The sequence below is a fragment of the Brassica napus genome, chromosome A7, assembly GCF_020379485.1.
Source record: "Brassica napus cultivar Da-Ae chromosome A7, Da-Ae, whole genome shotgun sequence".
Classification (NCBI taxonomy): Eukaryota; Viridiplantae; Streptophyta; class Magnoliopsida; order Brassicales; family Brassicaceae; genus Brassica; species Brassica napus.
This window is the reverse complement of record NC_063440.1, coordinates 25,617,092-25,641,497: the sequence shown is the minus strand read 5'-3', so window position 1 is coordinate 25,641,497 and position 24,406 is coordinate 25,617,092. Positions and strand designations below refer to the sequence as shown.

Below are 24,406 nucleotides of genomic sequence, written 5' to 3'. Positions count from 1 at the left end.
GATAAATATTTTTTACCTAGTCATAACAGGACCAACTAATTATATAATATGAAATATTTAATTATATACATTAATAAGTCAAATATATATTTTTTATAATTTTTTTATAATCAATAAAGATATTAATAATAAATCAATTTTAATTATAATATAAAATTTATTTTTAGCTCTAACAAAATCTGATGAAAAAATAAATAACACGATCATACTAAATATTTAAATATTTTTATTAAATAATATATTATTTAAGAGGAAGCGATATTACAATCGAAGCTGCTGCTTGAGAAAGAAGATAGAATTGTAGATGTGATTACAAATGACGAGATTATTCACCAGATATCCTTCAACAATCACTCTTCTAGAAGACGGACATATGTTATTCACCGATATAATCTTGACTTAAACACCGAGTTAGAAGCAAAATGTTTTGACTAAGTGTTATTACTTTAACTGCTCTCTTTGGTATAGATTCAAGTATCCCCAAGCATTGAAGTTAAATATAATACAGGTAAAGTTCTATCCATAAATTCCAAAGTGGAACCAATGTTTGTGTAAAAAGTTAATGACATATTAGATATTATTTAAAATATAATTTATTGCCAAAACTTCTTACTAAAGGATATAGAAAAGGGAGAGTATATATTGTGATTTTCTAGAATATTATAGGCCCAATTGTAATCCACCCGCTAATAGTGAGCATATGATTTATTTCTTCTTAAATTTAAGATTACCAATACTCATCATTTACATTAGATTACATTGTTCCACCATATTTTTTCCATGATAAGTATGATCATCTTTTGTACATTTTTTTATCCTATTAAGTTGAAATGAATAGATATTTTTGTTTTATCATGACCCTTTTAAAATATATCATATGGATTCTAATGATATGAATCTTTCTTGTTCTAGTGAAAAAAACTTAAATTAGACACATGAGAATACTTCTTCATCTATCATGGTATTTGAATAATTGTTAAATAACAAAAAGTTTAAAATAACTATTTGATTTCGTAAGGAAAACTAAAAATGTCTCTATTTGAAATTTTAAAGATTATTGTTATTTTTCAAAAGTAAATTTGGTCAATTTTTTAAGTTTTAGGGTTTTTCCACTAGAACAAGAAAGATTCAGATCATTAGAACCGTTAGAGTCCATATGAAATCTTTTAAAAGGATCATAAAAACAAAAAAAATGTCTATGCATTTCAATTTAATAGGATAAACAAATGTAGAAATGATGATCATACTTATCATGGAAAAAATAAGGTGGAACAAAGTAATCTAATGTAAATGATGAGTATTAGTAATCTGAAATGTAAGAGCTAAAAATATATGCTCACTAATAGCGTAAAACAACAAAACAAGGAGCTAAAAATTGTTCTTGCTTTGTTTATTTTAGAACTTTTTTTACTGTTTTCATCAAAATTTTGATTTAAGAACGTTTTTATATTTATGTTGAGCTTGATGTTTAGTTTTGGGGTTAATTTGAGTTAATATCTCGATATGATCCTTACTTTCCCATGGAAATAATTGGCAAGCTCAAGCTCGAGGAATATATGAAGGTGGAACATGGCATTGGCAAACTTTTACAAGGATTGAATGAACTTACGGATTTGCGAAGCAGCTATTCACACCATGTTTGGAGTAAGTTGTGTTCTTGAGTTTCACTTGTAGTATCGATTAGTTTTCTTTTGTCAAAATGGCTTCTCTTTCAAGCGAATTGTCTGTGATTATTGAGTTAGGTAAAAAAATCTACCTACAATTTGGGCTTTTCTCTGCAGAACAATACCACCATTGGTGTATCTGCCTCGTATATAGCCATGAACTTTTTTGACAAATTTATCTCACGGAAGAAGATTTTGGTATGTGTTCCTCTTCTCTGTATAGAATGTGTCAAAAATGAGAAAATATTCTCTCTAGACTCTAGTCAAGCAAATGATCTGTATTTGTTCTTTTCTGCCATTGACAGTTGGGAAATTTTTCCTATCATCGTCCTTGACTCAAAATACACATTTCTACTTCAGAACAAAAAAAAAAGAGCAGGACACGCTATATTGCTCCTCAATGTAGGTCAACACAAGATTGACTATTTTCCTTTAAAGAGTATTGACTTGTGACACAGCGATCTAATCTTCGTCGAGTAGAAGATCTTTGTTTTATTTATTTATTTATATCAGTAAAAATATCAATCCTAATATGTTATGTCCACAGATTGTCCAGTAAGAGATATCAGTTAGAGCAATCATATCCATAGTACCTGAATAAAATTCTTAAAAAATATAAATATAAATATTTAAACTTTCTCAGTTGGATTCTGTTAGTTGAGTTTCATTCTTTTCTAAAAGCATCTCAAAAAAAACTTTCTATTTTAGATTTTGCAAAACTCTATATTTGAAGTTTCAAAAACTTCAAATTTAACTTTCAAAATTATGTGTAATTTATACTATAGTCTTTATATTTGTCATAATAAATAGAAATAAATAAAACTTTTATAAATAACTAGCACATATATTAAAATATTATAGTAATATTAATTAATAAAATCTTACACTAAAATATAATAGTAATATTAATTAAAACATTGTCTTCAAATTGGAGTTTAAATTTATGTTTGACGAAATTATACCGTGTAATCCTCTTTTGAATCATTATATGAGAACATGAATCATTTTGTATTTTGGTTGAGATAAACATTCAAGAAAATCAGCATATTCTTTTTGAAGTAATTTGTTGAAATACGATTAACTGCTAAACAAAATAATTTAATTTGAAAAGTGTGGACACATTCGAGAAAACGTACGTGTCACTCTCTGATGGAAACTGATATAAAAAATTGTAATAAAAAGCGACTGATTGGATTCGGATATAGAAAAGATAAGATAAGGGAAGGTCGTTTTGAGAGGAAATCTAAGGTCGGTCCACATTCGAGTTTGGTATCAACTGGGTCAGTATAATTGAGCCAGTACAATTGTAAATGGAACGTGACCCTCGTGATGTTTAACATTGGGTCAGTACAATTCATTGTCTATATAACACACAAAACAAAATATGTGTTAAACATACTCAAAAAAGGAAAAAAAAATGTATACAGAGGAAAAGAAGAAAGACAAAAACTATGGCTCAATCTTTGCCTACTGCGTCCTCTGCTTCGTACTCATCGTGGAAGTTGCAAGATTCGCTAAACCTTATTACGGCAACCTTCAGAACCTAATGGAGACGGAAGCACTAGTAGTAGAAGAAGGATTCGTGGACGTGATGAACTCAGGGAAACTCCCATGTCCCTTCAAGACATCTCGCTCTGCCTCTGCTAGGAGTCACGAGAAGCTCTCGGGACTAATAAGACGAGAGGATAGAGCTCGTCCTCCATCTTCGTACTGCGTGAAGTTTCAGAACTTTGCAACTATGGCGAAACTGGTCAAAGACAATGGTGACAAGTACGAGTCACGTCCTTTCTCCGTCGGTGGATACAACTGGTACGTACATATCTTGAGAAGCCAAGCCCATATCTTATTTTTAATATATATTAGCGTCAATGCTAACTCAGTAACTCAGATTGTCTATGGACCTCCATATTAAAAAAAATATTTCACTAAGAACGTATTTTTGAAAATGATATAATTTTATAATTTGATAGCTCCATCATTTAATTTTTATTTCAAAATTCTAAATATAATTAGAAGTTTAAAATCTAATTTATATATATTTCTTTTTTAAATGTTCTTAATTTCATAAAAGGAGTTTTGTTTGACATTTCCATTTACACATGCTAAATGACTGACTGATTGGCGTTGACTAATCTTTTTTTTTTGTCACGATGGCGTTGACTAATCATTGTGATATTTTACTCTCATAACGTTATTGAAATGTTACAAGGACATTACTAATCTACCCTAACGAGAACAAGCCAGTGGGCTCGGGTGGATACGTTTCGATGTACGTGAGAATCGATAACTCAAGCCTCATAGCCAACCCACACGATGTGTATGCAGAGATCACATTCCTCACATATAAAAGCACTATCGACAGATACCATTTTCTTCAGGGTACTAATTAATCTATAGAAAGTGTGAAATATTTGCTTAATCTTTTGTGGTTGCTTCAGACTAACTAGTTTTGTTTGGTTTTGCAGAGACTGATGCGCAGAGATTTCACTTGTTTAAACAACAGTATGGACAGCTAAACTTTCTTGAGATTGGTTACTACAAAGATCCAGGCCATGGATTCATTTTCGACGGTGGACAAAGTGTGTTTGGTGTTGACATCCTCGTTGCTAACCCCTTTGAGAAGTGGGAAGTTTTCTCTTACGAAGAAAACATTCGTGACCCGCTTTTCAACTGGAAGCTCACTAAGTTCTCTACATGTAATCTTGACTATTACACTTCTGGTTCGTTTTCTTCTGGAGGAAGAGACTGGTGAGTGGTGATTCACTCTCTCTTGCACTTTATGTGTATCTCTAGAGACTAGATATGTGACTGGTGTGTACTGTGTAGGGTATTGAAAGTGTATCCAAATGGAGTTGGGCATGCAACGGGGAATTCGTTGTCACTCTTTTTGTTAAGTGCCTCAAATGAAAAGGGTTACGTGAAAGCCAAGTTACGAGTTATTGACCAGATTCGGTCCAACAATTTGGAGAAACAAGGTTTCATATCTACTAGTGTAGACTACTTAAGCTCATTTGTAAGAAGAAGAAAACATGGTTCTAATCAGTTTTTGATTTGTTTACTGTAGTGGATGGATGGCCTAACGCAACAGAAAATGGATGGGGATTTGAGAAGTTTATATCTTTCGCAGATCTCAAAGACTCAACCAAAGGTTTCCTTGCTGATGACGCCATCAAGTTTGAAGTCGAGATCTTGTCCTTCTCTAAAACCGACACTCTCTAAAATGATCCTACAATCACTCTTTATGTGTTGATTTTTCCTGTTTTTACCGGAGATAGTACGTTGGTGAAAAACCAGCAGACTAATCTCCGCCGCTATGTAATTCACGGTGGCCTAGTGAATTAACATCACTCTGGTTTACTGTTTGTCTAATAATAATGGGTTCGAGCTTTCCTATGTTAACCTTGAAGAGATGATAGGTGTAAACATGGTTTGATAACATACACAACCAAATTTATATACCACTTTGTTTTATTTTTAATACCATAATCAATTTCTCTTAGGTAAACGTAGTTAATGTGGGATCAAAATGTAGGCCCTGAAATTTTGTTTAGTCAATTTGGAACTGAGAAAATATCTACAATTAATAGTTCGGTACAACGAACAACTTATACTGGTTTGTGAAACGTATGCCTCGTGACATGCATCAAAGTCTCTGCAGTAGAGTAGATACTATATTATAGCTTATAATAACCAAAAATTATAAGCTATATCTGTAGAACCAAGTTTAGGTGATATTTAACTAGAAGAGATGATGTAATTTTTCTCTCTATTTATACCTGACCGTATGTTTGTACATCATGAAGATCATAACCTCTTTGCTTGATGTAGTTTGCAAAACCACTTGTCCTGAAAAGCAAAACCAGCGATTACACGATGAAGCCACAAAGGGAAGACTAAAGAGAGGGAAGCCTATGTACTTAAAATATTCAGAATGGTGTCCCTGCTGTAAATAACATCAAAGGTGTTATCAGAGTACTCTTTCTTGGTGCAGTCAGCTACTTCGAACTCCACAGAGCATTTGAGTCCTATCGAGTGTTCTAGTGCAAACGAGATGATGTTTACAGATAGATCAATGCCCACAACATCCACGTCAAAGTTCTCAGCCATGTAGAAGTCCCCTCCACCAATTCCACATCCAACGTCTAGTACTTTTTGACCCGGTTTGAAATCCAGCATATCCACAAACTTCTTTGTCGTCTCTATTTCAAAGGTCACAACAAAAGAACATAGATGTTATATAAGAAGGAAAGAGTATACAAAGTTGATACAAAAGAGAAAACCGAGTCTCTCCCCCCCCCCCCCCCCCTCCTGTGCTCACAAAACCTTGTCCAAAGACACGCTCATAGCGTAAAATACTATCGACTTTTATATGCCAGCCATCCCTATTATCCGTTAAAAAAAACTCTTTCGAACAGACTGTTTAAAGCCCACCCATCCAGGCTTCAACAGCCGTCTGACGTATCTGATGTATTAATGCATGGGATAGAGAGATGTATTACTCTGGACTTTAAAGCAAAACAGGCCCAAATATGTTCGAAGCATCTTTCTAACTTCAAAAAAGTTACAAAGATCCACGAAGTACCACCAACAGCATCGCATGAACACATCCACTTGAGAATTCGTATTACTGTTATATTGATTAGAAATTTAGAATATTTTTATAAGTGATATAGGAATGCGTGTAGGGTATCTATGTAGGCGACATGTGACTGTTCCTCGACTTCAAAGCCGCATTTGTCTTTATTTGTTGGGTTATCAGAATTACTCTATTGTTTAGAGACAGATAAGATAACTATATACAGGGGTTAGTAACTCGAAGTAAGTTTTCACGTGCAACAAACAATACTATATTCTTAAGCGCGACAAAAAGAATGACAGTCACTCATATATACAAAATCTGGATATTGTGGTGATATTTATACAGTATATTTAGTGCATGTTTACATATATAGCAGATAATTTCTATGCACACATAAAGGTTTTAATCCTTTTATTATCTTTTTTTTACTCCAAAAATGATACCTATCTTACTAAAAAAAGCCCGAATATGTTTGACTACAGTTCCAGGTCCAAACTTCATTGTGTTGCCACTAGATAACCATTCAAGGCTCAGCTTTTGATTAGATTTTATTAAAAACTTCAGCTCCAATGTAACACAAAGTGTAAAACAGTTTTTTTTGCTTGAATTAATTTAACATTCTTTCAAAAAAAAAAAAGAAAAGCTTCCCATGAAAAAAGAGGTCGGGGTTTCTAATTGATCTTCGTATCGTATCTACTAACATATCTAATCTTCTCGTACGAAAAGAACATTAAATAAAACCAAATTCTCGAAAGTAACCAAAAAACAAAACTACTAATATTATTTTTGAGAAAATTAAAATAGTTTACTAAAAGCCAGAAAAAGAGAGAGAGAAAGACAAATGACAAAAAGCTCTCAAAGCGTTGTCTGGCCGACGGCCGACCCAACATCGCATAGTGGCAGGCACACACTAAAATCTGCAACTATGATTAATCGAAATGACATTAATACCCTTTTGCACTACCACGTCATCATCTTATACTTTGCTTTTTTGAAAATATATACTGTATTAAATGATTTTAAAATCTGAAAATAAAAACAGAAATCTTTTCCGTGCCGAGATTAACTTATTTATGACAACCTCGGTCCTTTCAAAGTTTCAATCTCTCATGTAATAGTAATAGTTTCACATTCCCACTCACTTGTTGAAAAATAAATCTCAGCTGTTTAATTTAGGCAAATTGCAACTAATATCTATCTATTATTGGGAATTCGGCCAGAAAAAACCTCAACTTTACACGAATTGCCAAAACAAACATGAACTTTGGGGCTGACCAAAAAAACACCAAACTTTCATTGACTTTAGAATTAATTAACAATGTTTTCGCTGACTTGCCAATTTAGCACGCCGTCAACAAATTTAACAGAAATATTTGACGTCGTTTATTGTTGACGTTAAGTGAAACGACGCCGTTTTCAAATGAGATGAAACAACGTCGTTTTACACGATTTGAAATTAAAAATATGTAAACCCCTGGATTCGAACCCAGGTTGGTTGGTTAAATGGGAAGGTATTTTACCACTGGGTTACTAGCACTTTCAATGTACTTACTAACATGTTTATTTTTATTTGGTACATATTAAATATAAAAAATTCTCTAAAAACTTAATAAGATCTTTAAAATTCCAAAAAATTAAAAAATAAAGAAGATTTTTATAAAATTAATTTAGAAATTAAAATTAAAAATAAGATTTTATTTTTCTTTTTAAAAAATAAAAACTCTTCCAAAATTTTCTAAAAACTTAAAAAGATCTTTAAAATTCCAAAAAATTGAAAAAATAAAGAATTTTTTTATAAAATTAATTTTGAAATTAAAATAGAAAATAAAATTTTATTTTTTCTTTTAAAAAAAAATAAAAAATCTTCCAAAATTTTCAATTTTTTTAATACATTTGCTAAAAGTTGAAATTAATTATACACACATAAAAAGTTGATAATTCTAACTTTAATTTTTTGCATTTTATTATAATTTTTGAAAATTTGGATTTTTTTTAAAAAAATGAAAATTTTGGAATTTTTTTGATTTTTTAAAGAAAAACAAATATTTAATTTTAATTCAAAATTAATTTTATGAAATTTTTGGAAGATTTTTTTTTTTTAAAGGAAAATAATTTTTTATTTTTTTTAAAGAAAAATAAAATTTTATTTTCAATTTTAATTTCAAAATTTATGTTATAAAAATTTCTTTAATTTTTTCAATTTTTTGGAATTTAAAGTTGGTTTAAATTTTTTAGAAAGAAAAATAAAATCTTATTTTTAATTTTAATTTCTAAATTAATTTTATAAAAATCTTTTTTATTTTTTAATTTTTTGGAATTTTAAAGATCTTATTAAGTTTTTAGAGAATTTTTTATATTTAATATGTACCAAATAAAAGTAAACATGTTAGTAAGTACATTGAAAGTGCCAGTAGCCCAGTGGTAAAATACCTTCCCATTTGACCAACCAACCTGGGTTCGAATCCAGGGGTTTACAAATTTTTAATTTTAAATCGTGTAAAACGACGTCGTTTCATCTCATTTGAAAACGACGTCGTTTTACTTAACGTCAACAATAAACGACGTCAAATATTTCTGTTAAATTTGTTGATGGCGTGCTAAATTGGCAAGTCAGCGAAAACATTGTTAATTAATTCTAAAGTCAATGAAAATTTGGTGTTTTTTTGGGCAGCCCCAAAGTTCATGTTTGTTTTGGCAATTCGTGTAAAGTTGAGGTTTTTTTTGGCAGAATTCTCATCTATTATTGGATTTGGTATGTACAAAAGGTAAATACAATGTGAGATATAGACCAGAGAATGAACACAGATTTGGAAGCTTCTGAAAACGTTTCTGTTGAGTTGTAATAAAAGTGAAGTGACACGGCATAGTCTTCTTCTCTTTTGTCTTTATTATCTCTTTTTCTCAACCATTTCGTTAGCTTTTTAACCCAAAATAAATGTAAAAACAAAGGGTTTAGTATAAGGTTTAAAACATTTAATACAAGAAGAATAATAGAACGATATTAATTGGAGACTGTAGAAACTGTAGCGGAAGCTAGAGCCGTCTCATGCAGAGTAGATTATAGATGTTTGATTTTTACGTGAGGTGTGCCATGAATCGAGGGCCTCTTTCTTCTCTTTTAATTATTACGCCTTCTCGCATTTACCATAATTTTAAAAGGACATTTACCAATTAGTAACAAATTTTAGTTAGGTACTTTCAAAAGAATCGTCAATCCACATCTAAGTGGTACGTAATGATTCTGAGAAGAAACAAAAAAAGGAAATGAACAATACCAAAACGAATCTTGTAAGATTCCACAAACGCAGTGAAGAGGAATCTTGACCAAGAACGTACGCATGCACCAAGTGCATACGTCCGCACCAAATATCTTCAAGTGCTCCAACAATCTTTCTGCATTTAATCGAGTGTTACGTTGAACTCAAACTCCTCTGTTTTCACATGCTTATAGTGTCTTTGACGCCTTATAAACTAAAAGTACAATAAAATTTATAATATTCCATAAATTTATATTCGGGTGAATCCAAATTCCCAAGAGAAGCAGTCCCTTTCTCCAACGCTTTGTATAAACCGGCTTTACTATTTTCGTTCTGGTTGATCACATTTTGAAAGGATAGCAAACGAAAATAGATATGTCAAGTAAATGTAAACTTAATTAATTTGTAAAACGGGTTAGATACTATTTTGGCTTTTAGATATTTTTGTAAAACGAAAATAGATATGTCAAATAGATATTTATTTTTATTTTGAGTTAGATACTTTTTTAGCTTTTACACAGCAATCTACTTTGGCATTCACATAGAGATTAATTACTTGAAATTTGAGTTTCCATTTTCGTAACGTTTTAATTCACTTAAAGTAGCAACGGTTTTACAAATTTCCTAGCAACCTACCAAAATAAAGACAGGAATTAATGTTCACTAAAATTAAGAAAAGGTAAACTTGCCAAGCTACAACTACTTCAATCTTCTTCTTCCTTCCTTCAAGGGCTTCTTTCTCCAAATTATCTTTTAGAAGCTTCTCCTAAAACTGCAGTGGGTTTTCAACAAAAGGGGCATTGTCCTTTGCACTTGCACATAACCTCCCCCAAAAGATTAGAAAAGGTTACTGTGTTTGCTTAATACTTGGTAAGATCTCATCACAGCCCCAAGAGAATGTAGTAGAGAAGCGTTATAGGCAAGGCAATTAGCATTCCAAATATCACACTGCAAACAAAGGAAACAACATACGTTAACATAAAACCCAAATCATAATCCAAAGTTTCACAGATGTAATATAAAAGCTAAACAATAAAACAAATAGAATAAACATACGCAGTGCTGAGAATGGAAGGATGCACATTGTACTCCTTCGCGAACACAAACGGTACAATCCCTTGTGGCAAAGCTGCCTGTTTTTAATCAATAAAATAATTTTTTAAAACTTATATAAATGACAATAGGCACAATGCCATGCGAATAAAAGCATTTTAATTAATTTATATATTTAACCACTGCATATCATCTAAGAAATACCTGAATGATGGCTACGCGAAGGAGAACGCCACGGAGGCCGACGGCATAGGAAGCAACAACCATGACAGCAGGTCCGACGAGAAATCTCATACCCGCCGCAAATGCTGCTTTTCTGTTTCCACACGCTATTATTTTAGGGTTCAACGCCATGAACAGCCCTTCACACGTTTAACAAAAAAGCCACAGTATTAAACAAACAATTTCTAACAATGTTATGCCTTTTGTTTTGTTTAATTTAAAGTTCTACACTTTAACAGATAAACAGCAAAGGAGTGTTATAAAAATAATTATTACGGCCACTATTACACACCATATAGCATCATCATCTTATATTTATTTTCAAAAAAGTTATGATTCAAACACATTATAATAATCAATTTGGAGACTAGATTGAAACATAGTTCCTCTGGCCAAGAGAGACATGTTATGATGAAAAGCAGAGAACTGTGAAGCATGCTTTCTGCTGTGAAGCCAGTTTTGTTTGCTTTTTCTATACAAACATGCTTTTTTAGTAGTTATGAAAAGTAAAAGGCAGAGAGAGAGAATTATGCATTCACATGATTTACTTTTAAAATCATTTTTTTAAAGAATGAAGGCCAGTGTAAAGAGAACAATTGACTGTTTTATGGTAATTAACTAATTATAATATAATAAATGTAAAGAGGTAAAATTAAAAACTGACCAAGACTGAACATAGCCATGCCTAGACCTGCATCTGAGAGTATGGAGATAGACTTTGCTATAATAGCTGGCATTTCAATGTTCCACCTGCACAGACCAAATCAATTTAATTCCCAAAGATCTTTCTCAAATCTTTTTTTACTACAAATACATTTAAAGACTGGCCTGACTGACCATTTTCTTCTCATCAAGAAAGTTTATTAAATGTCAAAAATATAAACGTTAGATTTCTTAAGAAAAGACGACGTACTTGAAGGAGATTAGGGACCAGGTGATACCGAATAGACTGGAGTAAGAGTTGGGGTTACGGATGAGTTTTCTCCAAACCATAATGAGTATGAGTCTAGTCATCACACTTGTTGGTGGCATAACCTTTGCCTGCTGCTGCGACTTGTTGCTAATGTTATTAACGCCGTCTGTGGCCAAGACTTTGCTATCATCATCTTTATTACCGAAACTAAACTCTTCCCTGTCCACATGCTGGTTGTCTGAAATAGATTAAGGATCTAAAAACTGTTAAAGACCATACATTAATCAAAGTCTAATTCTTGACTAAGCATCTAAAAACTGTTAAAGACCATACATTAATCAAAGCCTAATTCTTGACCAAAGATACTAAACAAGTACACATGAAGGAGAAGACTTTAATAACAAACAACTTATGATATGAATCTTTAAAATGGAACCAATAAGATTCAAGAGAATTCATGGGGATCTTTTTGTAAATAAATTAATTAGGAGTTGCAGAAACTAAACAGTAAAGTTGTTGAGGGACCATACCGTTACTATTCCCCTGGGGTACAGAGATCTTAACGTCCTTGTGAAGATCGTTATTAGCGGCGGCGTAATCAGCATGGTGGTTAGCTCCTCCGCCAAAAACGTCAGACACCGGCGAAGCGCTTGAGCTCCAAACAAACATATGAAGATCTCTCCCGTTACCATCTTGCCCACTCCCTCTCTTCCCACCACCCACCGGAGCGCTTCCCTTCGCCGCCGCAGCTCCGCCGCCGGTCTGCGGCGAGAACATCCCCGGATTCGGCGCCGGATAATGCGCACCACTTCCTCCTGACTGATGATGAAACCTCCCAGCTCCACCACCCGCCGGCGGTTTAGCTCCGCCGTCTTCCTCGTAGTTAGACGGCCGAGGAGTGGGTCCCTTAGAACCGAACACAGCTTCTCCGGGACCAAAGTTCGAGTTCCGACCACCACCAGCAGCACCCATCATCGAGTAAAAATCAGTATGGTTAAAACTCGAGCCACGTGGCGTCGGGTTTCTAGAGCTCTGAAGCGAATAAATCTCCGCGTTGGTTAGATTCGAAGGCCGAGGAGTCGCCGATAGCCCCTGAGACCTCCTCGAGTATATATCAGACCTCGAGGCGTTAGAACGCCTCACGGTCACGTGAAGCTTCCCGTCCTCTTTAATCTCCGCCTCAGTCTCTAGCGGCTGCCTACCGTCCAAGGACATAATGTCGGAGTCCACGTGGATGGAGACGATGGACCCCGCCGTGTCGGGAAACTGCTCGGAGATCAAGAGCTTCGCGCCGCGGTACTCGAAGAGGAAGAGCATGAGCGTGTACCATATGATGCACTGAAGCACCACGATCTGAACCATTAGCTCGCCGGAGAACTCGCCGTACATGCCTTTGAGGAGGGGGATCCCCATGACGAGGGTGTTGGGGAGGGTGGTGAGGGAGAAGAGCGTGATGGTCCAGTCTAGGGACCCGGTGCGGCTGATCTTGCACCAGAGGAAGAGGAGGCAGAGGACGATGATTTTCTGGAGGGAGTCGGCGGCGAGGAAGCGGAGGTTCATGGCGTAGGGGTTGTTGGCGGCGATGAAGTGGAAGGAGAGGAGGGGGACGGCGAAGAGAGCGACGAAGCGGTTGATGCCGGAGCACTGGTCCGGTGTGAAGATCTTCCACCATTTGACGGAGCCGTAGGCGAGGATCATGGCTACGTATAACGGAACCATCGCCGTCATGACGTGGTAGAAGTCCGTCGCCGTTATCATTGTGTTCGTCTTGGGGGGGAGAGAGAGAGAGAGAGAGAGGAGTTGTGTGAGTTGAGTTTGTAGGGAAGCTGTGGAGAGTGGGGAAGAGTGTTAAGAAGGGATCATCACATTTTCCTTTTTATATTCTCTTTTGATTTTCTTTTTCGTTGAAAAATATCACATTTGTACAAAATATTCTTTTGGAAATCTATTATTCGTTATTTCTTTGTCGCCATTCGGTAACAAGCTTCATTTAAGAAATAAAATAAAATAATTATTCAAATAGCTGGAGTAAGTCGAGTACCAAAAAAAACTATTATGATGGGTTATAAGTCTATGTGATTGGTTTTGTTATGTTTTTCTTTGATTTTTCTGCTTTTTCCAGAGATATAATATTATTTATAATTCGTACAAAAGCAATCGGTTGATATAATTAGGAGTGCTGATAGTTGAGGAAACACAATATTCCATCAACAGTATGCTCTTCATATTTTCTCTCGACATCTCATACAAACCCAGCTCTTATTTTTTCCAGCTTTTTATTTTCCCAATGTTCAACGTTTGTTTCAAGGACTTGTTGTAATACTGTAATGACCGTTTTCTCATTGTGCCAAGAGACAAGCGGATCAACGTCCATGCGTTTGTTCTTTAGCTCGCTTGGCTAAAAACAAGCCTTCGAATTGTAATCAAATCAAATAATATCACTACTAAACGGGTGATGACTAATGAAGATTCGTGTTTGATATGAAAGTTTTTAGCTTTAAAAACAAACAAACTAATGATCTTTTCATTGACATAAATTTAAAGATGAAATTTGACCGACTTTGTATGAATTCAAAATCATATCATTACACTTTTACTAATATGCAATATCCAAACGCCTAAACATATATATATGCATATAATTGAATACCAAAATTTCCAAAATACGTAGGTAAAATACTGACTTACAAACACACAAATTTATATCCAAATTAACAAACATTGATTTAAGACACGTATTACTAATTCATGTTAGTGTGAATACGTAACTTAATATTTAGTTACTAATTAAATTATAAATATTTTAAATTATTATACAATTTAAACGGTCTAAAAGTTTTTGTATAATCAGACATTTAACCACTTAAACTAGCGAATACATACACATATGATGTAAGTAGTTGAATTTGTACTTCGTAGTCGTTTTATAAAGCTAAAGGCTTTTGTGATCAAATCGCTTATTTTTAATGTTCCTTTCATAGTAGATTCTATGTATTGTCTACTACTACATATAAATAGAGTTAACTACAAATTTATCCAGTGACGATTTTAATTAGTAGATAATACAACAACACAATCGTATAACTATCACTTGATTGAGAAACAACGGCTATTTTTCTGGATATGAATTTTGGTAACAAATCGAGTACCGATGATGTGTGGGACTGCTCAGCCTTAATGGTTACTTATAAGTTATAAGTGAAATAATCTCGAGAGTTATAAAAGCGAAAGAAACACAAATGTAGAGAGAGAGAGAGAGAGAGAGAGAGAGAGAGAGAGAGAGTCAGAAGAGCATGCGTCTAAGAAGTTAATGATGGGGTAAAGGTTAAACTGGAAACTAAAAGTTAGAGGCACGACACATTGCTCAAAAAGAAAAAGAGGAATGACACTTGTTTTTTTTTTTAACACAAGGAATGACACTTGTTTTCAGCTTCATTTTAGAACTAAAACTAAAAGTTTGGGATGTTTTAAGATATGAATCAAGAATAAGAGGTCTGGTTTAAAATCTCGAAAGTTTTCCCCGACCAAAAGAAAAACATCAGATGGAAAAAAGCATATGTAAGATGCTTTCCAAAAACAAAAATAAATTAAAATTTAATTTGCACGGTTTTGGGTTCACTAAAAGGCTGAACATAAAAAAGAATATATATATAGAAATATAACAGAGAATATTAAAAAGGATTCTGAAAAATTTACCAACTTTTTCTACTTCGTTCCTGAAAAAAAATATTGTGTTCCTCAAAAGCTGCTAAACTGCAATAAAGTTATCTTTTTCCATCTCTTTTCTTCTTTACTTCGTTAAAAGAAAAAGAATATACGAAGTAGAATATATCTTTTGTCATCACGATAACGTGATGATTCCTTTAAACTAAACACCAATCACTAAAATTCGTGCCGTCGTGCCTTGGGCAGAGACTTGTCAAACCCAATGGTTCACAACTTCACACACATATACAAAGAGGAATAACATCACCAAACCGAACCATCATCTTTTAAGGCTTCGTATTATGTAATATAATGGGCTTTTTAACCCATTAAAGGATTCAAAGCCCAATAAGACAATTCGCAATGTTATTTTCACATTATTTGTTACAAAAAAGGTTTGAATTGGTTTGGTTTATTCACCCTTTATATCCCATGCGCATCTAAAGAGCTTTGATGAACATTTGTCTTTACTAATTTAAATTAAAAAGCTATATTTAGCATTTTCTGATTTTACTGTAGATTATCAACAGATTAGCTTTGATGGACATATATATTTTCTAATCCTATAGTATTAAAACAAATTAGTTAAAAATAAGGTAACAAAATCTATGACATTCATAAACAAATCTCACAGCCATTTCTTTTTCAAACAAATCTCACATTCTTAATTATAACAAAAAAAAAATTCACATACAATTGCTCATTTTCCTCTATTTATAACAACACATGATAAATAAACTACACGACAAGATACACACATAAAACACAAGATGGAGATTTGCAAATTTCTCACCGTGATATTCGTCGCCGTTGTCGTCCTCTACTCCGTCCAGGCAGCAGAACAAGGAGGAGATCATCATTCGATGGCTTGCATGCAAAAACTTATGCCGTGTCAAAACTATATACACGCCGTGAATCCGGCGCCTCCAGCGTCATGTTGCGGACCAATGAAAGAGATCGTGGAGAAAGACTCTAAGTGTCTATGCACAGTTTTTAACAACCCGGAATTGCTCAAATCACTCAACCTCACCAAAGAAAATGCCCTTGATCTTCCCAAGGCCTGTGGAGTTAATCCTGACGTCTCAATCTGCACCAAAACCGCTTGTAAGTTTTTTATTATTTTTTCAACTAAAATCCCACATATATATTTTATTTAATAAAACATCTTATTGTTAAAGTAAATGACGTTGATTTCATATATTTCTCTCTTATCAACCACGAAGCATCTCCGCCTATTGCGTCGCCCACCAGCGGTATGCACTTTCTCCTACTTTGCTGTTACATTTTAGAGGGACATTGTTCATTAGAGATTACAAAAGCTCGAATATTTAACCGTCTAATACCGAACATATGAACTGATATTTTTTGAAGATTAAACAATTTTTGTCTTCTAGAAAGGATTTGAGTCAATTAATTCAGTTTCAGTGTTGTAAAATTTATCCACATGTTCTTCTCATTCAACAGGAGGCTCTTCCGTTCAAGCTGTCAGCATCATCGGTCTTGCCTTTGCGTTTGCTTTTGTGGCAAGAATCTTATACTGATTATGTCATCACTATATTTTATGTCTGTTTTGTTGTAACTTGTCATCATTTTATATGTTTGTGCCTAAATATTTTGTCTGTTTCATTTATTTACATTTTACATGGTTGAATCTTGGTTATGTTTTGTATTTTGGCAATTCTTGGCAAAAGACTTACATTCTAACTGCCAATTATACATTTAAAATATATTTGTACAAATAAACATACCAAAATGTAATTGTATGAATGGATGGTAGCAAAAATATACTAAACCAAAAAAAAAAACTGACGAAGAAAAGCGAAAAAGGTTCAACTCCTTTAAAAAGCTGTGTAGTATACTCGCAAATATAAACCGAAAATTAAAAATATACTATCTATTACTGTTAGTTTGTTTGAATTACTCAATTCATTTTACGTTGATTACAAATATTTTGTAAAGCACAAATATTTGTGTACAAAGGAGGATAAGTATTTAATTTGTAAAGCCACAAGCAAACAAAAGATAGTTCGGTTTCAGATCAGATATGTACATTTTCTTTTCCAACGACATATAGTTGAACACTGTTTACAATAAACATCATAGAGAGAATTCTGACTTTATCTCGAATTTGAAGCAGAAAAATGACGAACACATAATAAATAAATTATAGACATTCTGACTGGTGTTTCTTATATAGGAATACACTAGGTGATAACCCGCGCCTTGCGCGGGGTGAATTGACTCGGTGATTTAATGTTTGACATCCAAAATAAAGTCTGTATTTGCAATATATGATTGATAAAGTAGGACTTTATAACACCGGAAGAAAGTTTCAAGAACGGTAAAAACATATTTAAACAATAAAATAAGTCTTTTATAACTTAAAAGCTCATTTATTATTAAGATGCATAATTAAAGAATTTATCATAATAGTTCTTAAGTAAAATATTGAAAGCCAAAACAAAAATATAAATGTGAATAGAATACTAATAAAACGAAAAAATCTCCAGTGTGGAGCTGCGCACCTTAGCGAGCTTGGTCATGTCTCGGTTCTAAGATACAGAGTGTACTCTGCTTCAAAGTGTTCTCGTAGAGATGAATAGTCATGTCTCTCTTCTAAGAGAAAAGAGTGGGTTATATAGTTCATACAATATATACACGTTCAAGAACCATTATGCAGTGTGGATGAAAAATGCTTAGCGAGCTCGGTGATGTATCGTTTCTAAGATTCAGAGTGTTCTCTTCTTGAAAGTGTTCATGCTGAGTTCTTTGCCGATATGAATGTTTATATCTCCCGTATAAGAGAAAAGTTAATTACGTCTTCATCTTCTCGATTCTGTGTTTCTAACTTACATGTGTTACTATCTAGTGCTTCGCGATATGCACTGACAGAGTACACCCGTATTTGTTCTGGAAAGTCTTCATGATGGGAAATAATCTTTACGATGGTACGGTGATGTCGTAGCTTAAGCTTTACGTGATAACTCATTCCACGAGTGGTTTTTTTAATTTTCTAGATCAATGAAACATTTCCAAAAATTCTGTAATAGCAAAACCAATTAAGGCAACTAATTTGTGAGAGTTTCTGTACAATGGACACGTGTCATACATGGTGTGAAAGCATTAACTCCAATGCTCCTCTTTTAATATATAAGGGATACTGGAGTATAACGTTGGTACATGCTCTCAGAATACAAGATTAGTGACACAAATACAACTGTGTGGTCAAGATATCAGTTTAAGTTTTATTATTCTCATCCAACGAAGACTAGAAAACAGAGTATAAGGAAATGATATCATTGGATACATGGACTAGACCAGGTGATAATCTTCATTCAAACATTGAACGCATCTAGATTCAGAATATTAAGATTTATTACTAGTTTTGATAGTGTTTAATCGGCTAACTATTTTACTAAATTCAGAAACAAAATCCATATAGTTGACCCTTTAAAAATCATCAGAAATCGAATTGATCTATATATATATATATATATATATATATATAATTAAGAACAATACGTTACATACTCATTATCTAAAACCACTTAAGAACTGAAAAGCTGCATAACACATAAGAAAATGAGTATTTCCATTTTTCTCGGCGTATCCACCGTCCTCGCCATTCTCTACGCAGTTCAAGCCACAGCAATATGGGACCAAGATAAAGCGATGGTGCAATGCGTAGCAAAACTAACTCCGTGTCGTCCGTACGTTAACTCCGAGGCTCCTCCGCCGCTGTGGTGTTGCCATCCGCTGAGAAAGATCGTGGAGAATGACGCGACATGTCTATGCGAAGCCTTCAAACATCCAGACATGTTGGCACTCATTCATCTCACCCAAGAGGCTGCTCTAAATCTCATTAGTTCATGTGGCGTTAGTTATGATGCTTCAAGTTGTGACGCTGGTGAGTTCTATTTCTTCGTCTAGCTCTTTATTTATGTGTGATTATTGCATACTATTGAGTTTTTAGAAAATAATTTGCCTCATAATTTAAACGTGCTGTCTAAGTCAATGACCCGCCGTTTCTAATATGTTTGTGTTCTCACTGAAGATTCTCCCTCTGATGCGTCGACCGCGGGATCTACGACCAGTAATTCTTACTTTCTCTGATATCATTCTTAAATTTTGGATTTTCATTTTTTCATTATTTATATCACATAATCACGGTTTTTTAATCCAAATGTTTCATTACTTTGGTCAACAATCTCGTCGTTTAATTTGGAACGTAATGTTTTTATAAAGAAAAAAATAACTTAGAACTTATCTCCACGTAGTATGTAACCAAACAAAAATAATATTTTAGCTGGGAAAGACTTTCTTATTAAACTGGAAACTGTATAATAAAGTAATTGATGTGACATTTCTAATTGAATCAGAGAGCTCTTCCGTCAGCACCTCCAAAAATGCAGCCCTAGCTATCAGTTTGTTGGGAGTAAGCTTCGTTTCTGCTTTCACAGGACTTTGATCGATTCTTCTTCAAACCAAAAATGAGATTTATGTTCTGTTATGTCTCAATTTTCCATCAGTTGTGACCGAGCATGTTAGTATGTAGTATGTAGTCTCTTTTTGGTTTGAGTTGTATTAATGACATTGTCGCCTCATAAACTATATACATGTTTAAAAATGTGGTGCGTGATACAACAAAAAAACAAGAATTGCCATCAGCTTCTAAAACTATATGCAACTGGGTATGGGATGTTATGTTAAAATAAATTTTCCTACTGTTGAATAAGTGCAATGAGAGTATTGAAAAACCAGTGAAGAAATATGACTTATTTGATGCTAAATTTATCCAACATAGTAAAGTAAAAACTAAAAAGAGATTTGATCCACAATAGTGATATGGTTCAATTTTTTTTTCTTTTTGAACACTAGTTCAATTCAAACCAATCAATCAAAAGTAGTGTATGTTTATGCGAATTAAAAAGTAAATGTAAGCTTTTTTTAAAAAGAATAAATGGTATAAATGTAAATATCTCACAATCTCACTGGTTGGTAAATTCTTTTTATCTAATCGTAATTATTTCATATAAATTATCTTGCATCAGATTAGATTTTTTTAGATTTTCTGTCCCAAATTATCTCCGTCAATACCGTGTCCGCATCACGTGTACGTACATGTTGTGTGTAACCCACTTGCTTGCTTCTCCACTCACCTTCTCCTTTTCCGCGTACGTGGGGAGTTGGACTCATTGACATCAAAGTTTGATTTTTGTTCTATGTAACAAAAATGATCTAGAAGATGATGAAAGTGAGAATGTTGTTAAGAACCTCGTTCTAATCTGAATATTGTTGGAAGAGTTGTCACGTGAACTAATCTCAAAAAAAAAAAAAAAGACAGAACATAAGAGAAGAGAAAAGTTGTTTAACTTCTAAAAGGTACTATTTGATTTAAACGAAAAAGTCAATTCAATAACCGGTTCCTTAACCGAACTAATCACAAATAGTCAAAGACAGGAAGCTAGTTGACCAAAAAGTTGTAATAAAGCGCGTGAGACTTTACTTATAAATAACAACGTTTCATCTTCTTCCTCCTCGTTCCAATCTCTCTCTCTGGTCTTCATCATCAAATCAATCTTCTTCATTCTCAAGAGAAGAAGACCAAACACAAAGATGACAGATCTCTATGTTTCTCTATTCATCTCAAACTATTCTCCAACTCCGATTCAAAAGGTCGTCTCCTTGGTCTCTCGAACCGGACGAGATTTACAACGCTACGATACAACTGGGTATCGTCAGGTCGTCGGGTACGTAAAATTAAACAAAACTCTAATTTTAATTTTTTTTAAATTCTAGGGTTTATGGTTTTTTTAGAATCTGAATCTTGGTTTTGGTTACGCAGATGCATACCGTATAGATACAAGAACGATGGAGAGATTGAAGTTTTGTTAATAAGTGCACAGAAGAAAGGGAAAGGGATGTTGTTACCAAAAGGTGGTTGGGAGATCGATGAATCAATAGAAGAAGCAGCGTTAAGAGAGACGATGGAGGAAGCTGGTGTAACGGGTCATCTCGAAGAGACGCTTGGGAAGTGGCAATACCAAAGCAAAAGACATAGTATGGTTCATGACGGGTTCATGTTTCCTATGCTCGTTAGCGAGCAGTTTGAGCAGTGGCCTGAGTCGGGATTCAGACAAAGGAAGTGGGTTTGTTTGTCTGAAGCGATTGACTTATGTCAGAATTGGTGGATGAGGGAAGCTTTGGATGCTTTCATTGACCGGAAATGTCTATGATGATGATCTTGGATGGATGGATGGATGGATGGATGATGTATAAAGAAAAGACTTTTGATTGTTCTAAAGCTTTCATGGGGGAGTTTTTGAAGAGCAGATCATGTTTAAGTCTTTTGATTTGATTTATTCATTGGTTAGATAGGTATTTAGATAGAAAAAAATTCATTTTAATTGTTTGAATAATGTTTGGGCTTCCTGTAATCTGCAACTGTGTATATAAATAAATTGGATGATCAAAATAATATAAATTGTTATTCATATTCTTGATTGTCCCCGTATATTTAACTTGGTGATGGACAAGGTAGCAAATAGGCTTTCCTTTGGTATGAAACAGAGGAGGAGCTAGTGAAAGCAACTGAAGGGATGCACAGAAAGGTAACTCAGGTCAACATCATACGTACACTTTTATTCATTTTTAAATCGATTGAGAACAAAGAAAGGGTTAACTGCAAATCAAAACTCCCATCTCTTATTTTTTGTTTGTGTCCAGTTTTTTTTGATGGAAGGGTTATATTCGTGGAAGAAGCTAAACCAAGGTCAGATATTCAAAGAGCTGAGACTAAACCTCAAATCCTTCGCACGTGGGAGCTAAGCTAAAATATTACAGAATCAAGCAACTACTGAAAATATTACATTATGCCTGATATCCAAACCCCAACCCAAAATATACCTGATATCCAGGTAGCTGTTTTGATGTTATCTTCATACTGTAATAACGAATTCTAAGGGCATGCGCATCAGGGGTTCAAGAGGAAAGAATCGCACGTTTTACAAAAAAAAAAAATTAAAATAAGCATAACTAAAGACTTCGGCTTGTCCTGCCTCTCCCGCGTGAATCTGGATCGTGACTGTTCAGCGGGTTCCACACCACATGGCGGTCCGCTATTGGTCATTTTATTTATTTATTTTTAAAATCAAACGAAAAAAAAAATTAATTTTGTGAACCCCAATGAGCGGTTCGCCGCTGCGCATGGTCTAACTTTCAATGTATTTTCATGAATATACAAAGGATTCATTGGTAACTCCTGCCGAGTTCGCCTAAAGAAAGCAGTCCGATGTAACAATATTTTAGATATATCTTACAAAACAAAAATAAGGTAAACCTTCTTTGGTCAACCATTTTCCTTTATTTGAAGTTTAAAATTAATCATAAACCACATAGTCCATGTCTCCATGATACAAAAAAAACTATTACTGATTTTTGTCTACATTAATAATTTTAGGATTTAATGTTAATTATGATTTAGAAAATAACTAACTAGAGTTCTTAATTAGAGTAAATTAAAGTATTTTTTTTTGCTCCATGATTCCAAATAAACATAATTATGTCAGTTTAATAATTTAGACTCAATAATTGCTTTTTAAGTAACTGTATATTATAGTAACTCTATTAAAGTTATGCCATCTCTCAAAAATAAAAACCTCTATTAAAGTTTATGAAAAAGTTTGACCAGTAAAAAAGTTTGAACAATAAAAAAGTTTGACCAACAAAAAATAACTATGAAGTTACCTTATGTGAAAAAAACTATTTTTTTGCCAATACTAGGATCACAACCAAGCTCCTCCTCTTTATACAAACTGAAGAACTCATTACGCTTTAAACCACAAAAAACCATATTAAAGACCTCTCTAAAATCATGTTCAATCATATAATTGCTGCGAAACGAAACATGGAGTTGAGGAAACAAGAGTACTCACTCACCAAGAAATGTTCGAGTCATCAGATGATGGACCACAAAGCCTTGAGATCATCATCTTGTACTGATGAAGCCATCATGATCAGCGACGATGAGGTGAAGGAAACCCTAGAGCTGAATAAGAATAAGAAGCAAAGGCTTGGGTCTTGGTGGGACGAGCCTGGTGCCTTAAACGGTTTAAATAGCGTGGTCAAGGGGTTACCAAAGTCTAAGGATGCTGCTTCACTTGTGGGTTCATCAAGCTTACCAAAGAGCAAGGCGAAGAGGTATGAGAGAGCATTAGCATTAGTTCAACGTGGTAAATTCTTTGATTTTTCCGACGATGAGAGTCACAATGGTGGTAATAACAAAACAAATCAAGATCCACTGCTAGGCAGCTACCAGACCAGACACAACATGTCCCATGTGGATGACTGCTTTACTTTTTGTTCTATTAATGCTCTCATCATTAAGGATACAAAGAAGGGTAACGAGAGATCTTTATCCTCAAGTCATCATGATAATAACTTTATTGATTCGTGCGAGGACGAGATTCTCTATGAGAGTTCTGGTTGTAGCAACAAGGGAAATCAACATGTGTCTCTTGATGAGTTCATTGCTTTGAGCGAAGACAAGATTCTCGGTGAGAGTTCTGGTAGTAATAACCGATATGTGACCCTTGAGGAGTTGGGTGTTAGTGTGGAAGATCTCAAGAGTACTCCATGGGAAGCGTTTGATCCAACCTGGGAGACTAGGTCAGAGACCATGGATCCATGGCTTGGTGGCTACGTCAAAGATATGCTCTCCTCTGCTGATTAAATTGCTTCTTTTATTTTGTACCCTTTCCTTTGTTTGCTTCTTAGTTTGCTTGTGTAAAAAAATGTCATTATGTGTTCATCTTGTTAAACCAATCATATGTGAGAGATTTGATGTTTCTGTTTGCTGATCAGTTCTAAATTGCATTTAATTATCCGAAATTTAAATCATGAAAAGTCCCTTATATATCTTGTACGTGAAAAATCTTGGTCTTGTCTACTTGCTTGAAGCCTTGAATAGAAGCAAGGAGCCTTCTAGAACACTGCCTATATCAAAGACACGCTC

The 24,406-nt window shown here is 34.0% G+C and overlaps 6 protein-coding genes across 7 annotated transcripts; 5 read left to right on the top strand and 1 right to left on the bottom strand.

The window, feature by feature from the left end:
- Positions 1-3,059: 3,059 nt before the first annotated feature.
- LOC106354289 (probable inactive serine/threonine-protein kinase fnkC) lies at positions 3,060-5,057 on the top strand. Its single transcript, XM_013794196.3, has 5 exons — positions 3,060-3,473; positions 3,874-4,043; positions 4,130-4,412; positions 4,491-4,639; positions 4,729-5,057. The coding sequence occupies exons 1-5, from the start codon at positions 3,082-3,084 to the stop codon at positions 4,881-4,883; spliced, it is 1,149 nt and encodes a 382-aa protein (XP_013649650.1). The 5' UTR covers positions 3,060-3,081; the 3' UTR covers positions 4,884-5,057.
- A 4,995-nt stretch (positions 5,058-10,052) lies between these two features.
- Positions 10,053-13,550, bottom strand: LOC106354288 (auxin efflux carrier component 1). The gene is made up of 6 exons (XM_013794195.3): positions 12,219-13,550; positions 11,689-11,926; positions 11,440-11,525; positions 10,758-10,915; positions 10,557-10,633; positions 10,053-10,448 (listed from the first exon to the last, which is right to left on the bottom strand). Exons 1-6 carry the CDS (start codon positions 13,444-13,446, stop codon positions 10,382-10,384), a joined length of 1,854 nt encoding a protein of 617 aa, XP_013649649.1. The 5' UTR covers positions 13,447-13,550; the 3' UTR covers positions 10,053-10,381.
- A 2,542-nt stretch (positions 13,551-16,092) lies between these two features.
- Positions 16,093-17,048, top strand: LOC106355954 (non-specific lipid transfer protein GPI-anchored 9). The gene is made up of 3 exons (XM_013795813.3): positions 16,093-16,497; positions 16,617-16,646; positions 16,858-17,048. The coding sequence occupies exons 1-3, from the start codon at positions 16,164-16,166 to the stop codon at positions 16,932-16,934; spliced, it is 441 nt and encodes a 146-aa protein (XP_013651267.1). The 5' UTR covers positions 16,093-16,163; the 3' UTR covers positions 16,935-17,048.
- A 1,481-nt stretch (positions 17,049-18,529) lies between these two features.
- On the top strand, positions 18,530-20,058 carry LOC106357241 (non-specific lipid transfer protein GPI-anchored 8-like). Of its 2 annotated transcripts, XM_013796918.3 has the most exons (3): positions 18,534-19,300; positions 19,448-19,486; positions 19,773-20,058. In XM_013796918.3, exons 1-3 carry the CDS (start codon positions 18,976-18,978, stop codon positions 19,859-19,861), a joined length of 453 nt encoding a protein of 150 aa, XP_013652372.1. In that variant the 5' UTR covers positions 18,534-18,975; the 3' UTR covers positions 19,862-20,058. The 2 variants fall into 2 exon arrangements, with proteins under 2 accessions (XP_022545343.1, XP_013652372.1); XM_022689622.2 differs by lacking the exon at positions 19,448-19,486 and having other exon boundaries at positions 18,530-19,300.
- Positions 20,059-20,906: 848 nt separating this feature from the next.
- On the top strand, positions 20,907-21,891 carry LOC106354287 (nudix hydrolase 21, chloroplastic). The gene is made up of 2 exons (XM_013794194.3): positions 20,907-21,143; positions 21,239-21,891. Exons 1-2 carry the CDS (start codon positions 21,010-21,012, stop codon positions 21,627-21,629), a joined length of 525 nt encoding a protein of 174 aa, XP_013649648.1. The 5' UTR covers positions 20,907-21,009; the 3' UTR covers positions 21,630-21,891.
- On the top strand, positions 21,870-24,253 carry LOC125576352. The gene is made up of 2 exons (XM_048736210.1): positions 21,870-22,004; positions 22,120-24,253. Exon 2 carries the CDS (start codon positions 23,267-23,269, stop codon positions 24,122-24,124), a length of 858 nt encoding a protein of 285 aa, XP_048592167.1. The 5' UTR covers positions 21,870-22,004; positions 22,120-23,266; the 3' UTR covers positions 24,125-24,253.
- Positions 24,254-24,406: the final 153 nt, after the last annotated feature.

What these genes read in the sequence shown, in the direction of transcription:
- LOC106354289 (XM_013794196.3), top strand. Translation starts at nt 3,082, where the DNA reads ATGTATACAGAGGAAAAGAAGAAAGACAAAAACTATGGCTCAATCTTT. An exon ending in TCCGTCGGTGGATACAACTG is followed by an intron (nt 3,474 to 3,873) that starts GTACGTACATAT and finishes AAATGTTACAAG; the next exon opens with GACATTACTAATCTACCCTA. An exon ending in CAACAATTTGGAGAAACAAG is followed by an intron (nt 4,640 to 4,728) that starts GTTTCATATCTA and finishes TGTTTACTGTAG; the next exon opens with TGGATGGATGGCCTAACGCA.
- LOC106354288 (XM_013794195.3), bottom strand. Translation starts at nt 13,446, where the DNA reads ATGATAACGGCGACGGACTTCTACCACGTCATGACGGCGATGGTTCCG. An exon ending in ACCCCAGGGGAATAGTAACG is followed by an intron (nt 11,927 to 12,218) that starts GTATGGTCCCTC and finishes AATCTATTTCAG; the next exon opens with ACAACCAGCATGTGGACAGG. An exon ending in CATGGCTATGTTCAGTCTTG is followed by an intron (nt 10,916 to 11,439) that starts GTCAGTTTTTAA and finishes AAACGTGTGAAG; the next exon opens with GGCTGTTCATGGCGTTGAAC.
- LOC106355954 (XM_013795813.3), top strand. Translation starts at nt 16,164, where the DNA reads ATGGAGATTTGCAAATTTCTCACCGTGATATTCGTCGCCGTTGTCGTC. An exon ending in AATCTGCACCAAAACCGCTT is followed by an intron (nt 16,498 to 16,616) that starts GTAAGTTTTTTA and finishes TCAACCACGAAG; the next exon opens with CATCTCCGCCTATTGCGTCG. An exon ending in TATTGCGTCGCCCACCAGCG is followed by an intron (nt 16,647 to 16,857) that starts GTATGCACTTTC and finishes CTCATTCAACAG; the next exon opens with GAGGCTCTTCCGTTCAAGCT.
- LOC106357241 (XM_013796918.3), top strand. Translation starts at nt 18,976, where the DNA reads ATGAGTATTTCCATTTTTCTCGGCGTATCCACCGTCCTCGCCATTCTC. An exon ending in TGCTTCAAGTTGTGACGCTG is followed by an intron (nt 19,301 to 19,447) that starts GTGAGTTCTATT and finishes TTCTCACTGAAG; the next exon opens with ATTCTCCCTCTGATGCGTCG. An exon ending in GACCGCGGGATCTACGACCA is followed by an intron (nt 19,487 to 19,772) that starts GTAATTCTTACT and finishes TAATTGAATCAG; the next exon opens with AGAGCTCTTCCGTCAGCACC.
- LOC106354287 (XM_013794194.3), top strand. Translation starts at nt 21,010, where the DNA reads ATGACAGATCTCTATGTTTCTCTATTCATCTCAAACTATTCTCCAACT. An exon ending in GGGTATCGTCAGGTCGTCGG is followed by an intron (nt 21,144 to 21,238) that starts GTACGTAAAATT and finishes TTGGTTACGCAG; the next exon opens with ATGCATACCGTATAGATACA.
- LOC125576352 (XM_048736210.1), top strand. Translation starts at nt 23,267, where the DNA reads ATGTTCAATCATATAATTGCTGCGAAACGAAACATGGAGTTGAGGAAA.